The following is a 5,919-nucleotide window of genomic DNA, read 5'->3' on the forward strand; positions in this document are numbered from 1 at the left end:
AGTTGCCAAATACTGCTACGCAGATAAGGTGAGTGACTGTCAATCATTTGCGGCGTCTGCGCAGGAATAGCCATAACGTGACGGTGTTTGGTCCTTTCTGCAGGACTTGCTGAACAAAGCAATCAATGCCGCTCTGTCGGCGCGCAGGGAGTGGGACCTGAAACCTGTCCAGGACCGGGCACAGATCTTCTTTAAAGCGGCAGATATCCTGAGTGGCCCCAGGAGGGCAGAGATTTTGGCCAAAACCATGATCGGACAGGTGAGAGCCAGGTGCACAGGGACTAGAGCGCCATCTACTGGCCACAATCACAAGCTGCCGCGTCGCACGCATGACACTGTTCGTCCAGGAGCTACAGAGTTAACCCTCACCCGGGTTGTATTTCAGGGGAAGACCGTGATCCAGGCTGAGATCGATGCGGCCGCCGAGTTAATCGACTTCTTCAGATTCAATGCCAAGTACGCCCTGGAACTGCAACACGAGCAGCTGATCAGCGTACCCGTCAGCACCAACACCTTGGTCTACCGCGGACTGGAGGTACCGGGCGCTTCCATCGTAATCCTACCCAGAAACCCTTCCTGCCAGTTAGCGATGCGCAAAGTACCTGCCGGGTCTGCAACGTTGCAGATGTTTGGGGGTAGAATTATACAATAAACTGAAACGGATGTGGATACAGGAACAAGAGGCTCCAAAAACCCTCCATATCCCCAGACAAGTCCCTGCCCCGTATATCAGGACCCCGCTGTAGTGAGGATCACGCCGTTTGTGCCCAACGCCAGAGCATAAAATCTAACTTTGTTTCCCGCAGGGCTTTATCGCGGCGGTCTCACCATTTAACTTCACGGCCATCGGGGGTAACCTGGCCGGAGCGCCTGCTTTGATGGTAAGCGTGTATATAATACCTGCTATAAATCCTGTGTTACAGTAAACCCAAAAGTGGGATTCCCGGGCCACCGGAAAGCCTTTAAGTGCCCAATAAGGTGCTTTCAGGTAGCCCCAGGGCAAGAACCCCCCCCCCAAAAAAAAACAACTCAAAACCGAGCAAGGATCGCGTGAGTAAACAAAGAAGCCTCGGCTAATCCCCGCGGGCCTGTAATCCCAAAACAGTGTCCTGCTATTTGTTCCAATCGATCATCTTTTCATCTCCGCCACGACTTGTACTTCTTTCTAAAGGCGGGACGCGTAAATCCACGCCGCTCAGATAAGTACAGGCTGCCGTCACTCGCCTAGTAATTACACTCAGGTGCCGTCTTTGAAGTGGGCTGTGAATGAAGCCGTCAGGTGAGGAGCTTTCTGGAGAAAGCGCTCGCAGGTGCGGTCTCTCATCCCGACGTGTCACCGGCAGCTCATTCACAAACTGCCTCGTACAATAATACCTAGATTCAGCTCGTACCGATCCCAAAACAGATTAACGCGCCGCACACACCCAGCTACAAACATGCGGCATGGCCTGCGGCCGTGACAATGTGCCGCATGGCCTGTCGCCGTGACAATGTGACGCATGGCCTGCGGCCGTGACAATGTGACGCATGGCCTGCGGCCGTGACAATGTGACGCATGGCCTGCGGCCGTGACAATGTGACGCATGCTAGTCGCTGTTCCAGATGCCCCCTCGATGTTCACAGCCTCTCTGACCGCGCGTTTCGCACTCCCAGGGGAACGTGGTTCTTTGGAAGCCCAGCGACACGGCCATGCTGTCCAGCTACGCCGTCTATAAAACTCTCCTGGAGGCCGGCCTGCCGCCCAACGTTATCCAGTTCATCCCGGCCGACGGTCCGGTATTTGGAGACACCGTCACCGGCTCGGAGCATCTGTGCGGGATTAACTTCACCGGCAGCGTGCCGTAAGTACCCAGAATGTATAGCTGTCAAACGGCGGTCACGTTACTGGTCGCCCCCGTCACCGACGGAACTCATATTGTTTGCAATCGCACACACAATACAAACGTCCCAGTAAGAGCGCGGTTCCTGACCAGCTGAACCCTTCTTCAGTCTTGATAGCGCTCGGTGCTCTATGTTTTGGGTGACAAACACTGCAAACCATTGGCAACAGACAGGAATCTCCAATATTCTACAGAATTTCTATTTAATGACATTTCAGCCATTTCTGCAGGGTTTTGCTGCAAGCTCTTTTTACACGAAGGGCTCGTAGCTGACGATCGGTGTCGATCGCAGAAAAGGCAAGCGAGACTTATTCGCATCCTAAACGATAACACTGTGTGTTCTAGAACCTTCAAGCGGCTCTGGAAACAAGTAGCAGAGAACCTGGAGCGGTATCGGACCTTCCCGCGCCTGTCTGGAGGTGAGCGTCTCTCCCTTCCTAATACAAAATAGTGAGGAGGATCCAGATGAGACACCTAACTAAGGTCCTTGGATGTCCACCGCCTTTCTAAGTTTGAGTAGGTGCCCACTGGGCATGCGAAGGGTGCATGGATCCGGGTTCATTAAAAAAGGGCAAACGTTAACATGACCCATTCTTACGATTAAATCATCGTATTTCTGCATTTTCTTCTCTCTAGAATGCGGCGGTAAAAACTTCCACTTTGTGCACAAGTCGGCGGACGTCGAGAGCGCCGTGAACGGCGTCATCCGCTCGGCCTTCGAATACGGCGGACAGAAGTGTTCCGCCTGCTCCCGGCTGTACGTTCCGGACTCTCTGTGGCCCCGGATCAAAGCCAGGCTGCTGGAGGAACACCGCAAGATCAAAGTGGGAGACGTGAGTGGAGATTTCCACATTTTTTTTGATTTTTTTTAGCTCAGCGGGAGTCTGATGGGATTAGAAACTGTATTAGCCCACCGCTAATTCCCGCCGGAGCAAACGTATCCCCCATCCCCTCGTCTCCTCCTGTCAGAGATTTATTTAAAAAATCTAAGAAACGGCTAGGAAACGCGGAGGAATTTATTGTAAGCAGCCGCTAACTTGATCCGTTAATTGAAAAGAAGCGTCCGTTGGTTGTCAGGTGGGGAATGTAACTCTAGAAGCTTCAGGTTGCGCGGGGATTTAAGAAACGTTCCTGGCCGCCTTTTGATCTTTGACGTGCAGTCGGGAGCTTTGAGGAACACGTTAATGTCGTGTAGGATCCCGATTACCTTCTGATCTGCATTCTCTGCTTTCATTCTCAGCCCGCGGAGGATTTCAGCACTTTCTTCTCCGCCGTTATCGACGACAGAGTGAGTGCCAGCCTTTTTGCCTTTTGGGAAGCGATGCGGGCTGGCGGGGGGACGGGCTGGCGGGGGGACGGGCTGGGATCCTGTGATCTCTTTCTATCGAGACATTATTGAAGAAATAAAAAAATAGGCTTTCCCTGTTTCATGATGACTTTTACACAACAACTTTTGTGTTTTCTGCCCCAATAGGCTTTCCGGCGGATAGCGGGTTGGATTAAGCACGCAGAAACTTCCCCCAGCCTCAGCATCCTGGCCGGTGGAAAGTGTAACGACGACGTCGGATATTACGTGGAACCCACGATCATCGAGACCAAAGACCCCAAGGAGAAGATTATTAGCGAGGTAAACACACGGCTTTATAAGAAAACGTGGTGCGTCTCGTGGCTCCGGAAGAAGAAGGGATCGGGGGCGCTCTCTGTATTCCTACCTCCGGCTCACAGCCCCTCAATCTGTATTGCAGGAAATATTCGGGCCGATCCTAACCGTTTATGTCTACCCAGAAAACAAGTACAGAGACGTTCTGCATCTAATAGACTCCACTTCTCCGTACGGCCTCACGGGGGCAGTGTTTGCACAAGACAAGTGAGTATCCCCCCAGCCGGGTGGGTTTGGGAGAATGCTGCGAGTCGGGGGTCACTGGTGAGGAGAGCAGGCATACATGGAACTATATCAAATATGCTAAAAGAATCTTAGCAGACCGTAGCGGGCCTGAATATCACTCACCCTAAATCTGAATATATCAATACAACAAAAACAGAAAGCATTTTTCCTAAAAAACAACCTTTCCAAAAACTCCGTGTGGTCCGCACACTTTTGACTTTGTTCTTGCGCACCTAGAATTTTGTTCCCAGGTCCTCGGCCCGTTGGGTAGTCCCAGCTGCGTCTGCCTGCTTGGTTATTAACTCTTTGTGCTTGCATTTAGAAGCGTCATCGAGGAGGCATCTCGGGTTCTGCGAAACGCGGCGGGGAATTTCTATATTAATGACAAGTCTACAGGAGCGGTAGTCGCCCAACAGCCGTTTGGAGGCTCGCGAGCGTCTGGTAGGTGATCAGTCTACACGCGTGTATTACTGAATAAGCGAGAGGTATCGCCTTGGATCCTCATGGTACAGGTAGAGGTTAGGACCCGTGTTTTGGGAGCCCTGACACAACCAGCGACACCGAGATATCCGAGTGCAGTCACTGGATCTCCCCTACATCCCTTCCCTCGGAATAATGGATATTGTGGGTCGGTCCATGACCAGCGTAAGATATATGAGCTTTCAGGATCTCAGAGGTCCCTTCTTTAGATGGAATACTGCACTTGGAGGGGGCAGCTCGTGCAGCGCTGCCTTTATTTATAAAAATCTGTATCACCGACCACATAGAACCCGTCTGGGCAGACTGGGATGGGGGCAGCGAGAGGCTCCCAATGGCGGGTGTACTGTATTCATCTTACAGATAAGCAGAGAGAGCCAAACCCAGTAAGGGCCGGGCGTGGACTGGTTACCGGCGTACAATCCAGCGCCGGTTTATTAATGTTTCCTCTTTAAAACAGGCACAAACGACAAACCCGGAGGCCGCCATTACATTCTGAGATGGACGTCACCTCAAGCCGTCAAAGAAACGCACGTCCCTCTGACTGAATGGACGTACCCCTACATGCAGTGAGGAGGGCCGACGTCGGACCCCTGTATCCATCGGGGGGAGATATCGGTCCCCACGTCACACGTCTGCTACGCCACGGGAACGTCTACATGTAAAAAACTAGAGGACTGTTTTAATACAAAGATATTTTACGAAATGTTTCTATTTTAAAGGAAAAGCAATTACTTCTAGAAGGGAGGGAATCGAGTTTTTACGTCCGGCGTGCACTTTGTAACCCGAGAGGAATGTTACCAGAAAAATCGAATTAAGCCGACACCTGCCTTCAACCTGCGCGGTGTAAAAAGCCCCGGAAGCCGTCTGCTGCGGGGCAATTAGCAGTCTTTAGCCGGGGTGTTGTGTTCCTTTGTGATTGCCGTTTGGTTTAGAGGATTAAACGCGTCTCTCCTATAATGTGATTGGAATCGGGAATTCTGGGTTTAGACACAGAGTAGCAATCCCCCCCCCGAGGTTACGACCCCCCCGTCTCTCCCAACAAACATCCCCACGGCGTAAGGCATCTGTATTACGCTGCGGTGATCCGCTTCCGCAGACTTTATAGAGTTAACTAGAAGCCGTTCCCATTTCACTGGTTTAATTATAACAGTTACACGGCGTTATGTCTCGTCTTCTAGAAACAGATTTAAGTCACCCCGGCACCGCCCTGCGCGACGCACCGCCCTGCGCGACCCTATTCACTTAACGCCTAAACCTAACGTACGGGAATCCAAAGGACTCCTGCTAAACGGAATACATGGGGCTTCACTGTTACTTTTATGGATTATAGCCATGGCTTGTTACATTAGCGATACATGATATTTGGGGGCCGTTTCAGTATTTCCATGCGTTTCGGTTACATCCGTAACCTGTGCAGCATCTCTGTTAAGTCTCGGTGGTTCCGGGCTGACGGATGCGTTATGATGTCATGTCTGCGACTATGACAGTTTCTATGATTTCATTATTATGGGTTGAAGAAAGAATGTACTGAATGTTAACACTGGAAATGTATTACTTGCTGCTAATAAATCTGGGTAATTCTCAACTTGTCCAATTTCTGCCTTTTTTTTTATGTTACCAGATAGCATAAAATTCCACCTTAATACATAAATACCTGTCTTACCTCACAGCCCC

At 51.0% G+C, this 5,919-nt stretch overlaps 1 protein-coding gene across 1 annotated transcript in view; it reads left to right on the plus strand.

The window, feature by feature from the left end:
* Positions 1–5,051, plus strand: part of ALDH4A1 (aldehyde dehydrogenase 4 family member A1) — a 9,175-nt gene extending 4,124 nt beyond the window's left edge. Inside the window, exons 4-15 of the mRNA XM_053451910.1 lie at positions 1–28; positions 104–259; positions 386–535; positions 807–881; positions 1,654–1,841; positions 2,226–2,299; positions 2,517–2,713; positions 3,121–3,168; positions 3,355–3,507; positions 3,626–3,747; positions 4,088–4,206; positions 4,703–5,051. The exon at positions 1–28 is cut by the window's left edge and continues 20 nt beyond it. Coding sequence (XP_053307885.1) covers positions 1–28; positions 104–259; positions 386–535; positions 807–881; positions 1,654–1,841; positions 2,226–2,299; positions 2,517–2,713; positions 3,121–3,168; positions 3,355–3,507; positions 3,626–3,747; positions 4,088–4,206; positions 4,703–4,815 — 1,423 coding nt within the window. The 3' untranslated portion in view covers positions 4,816–5,051. The remainder of the gene's footprint in view (positions 29–103; positions 260–385; positions 536–806; positions 882–1,653; positions 1,842–2,225; positions 2,300–2,516; positions 2,714–3,120; positions 3,169–3,354; positions 3,508–3,625; positions 3,748–4,087; positions 4,207–4,702) is intronic.
* The last annotated feature ends 868 nt before the right edge of the window (positions 5,052–5,919 follow it).

This window comes from Spea bombifrons, chromosome 12, assembly GCF_027358695.1.
Source record: "Spea bombifrons isolate aSpeBom1 chromosome 12, aSpeBom1.2.pri, whole genome shotgun sequence".
Classification (NCBI taxonomy): domain Eukaryota; kingdom Metazoa; phylum Chordata; class Amphibia; order Anura; family Pelobatidae; genus Spea; species Spea bombifrons.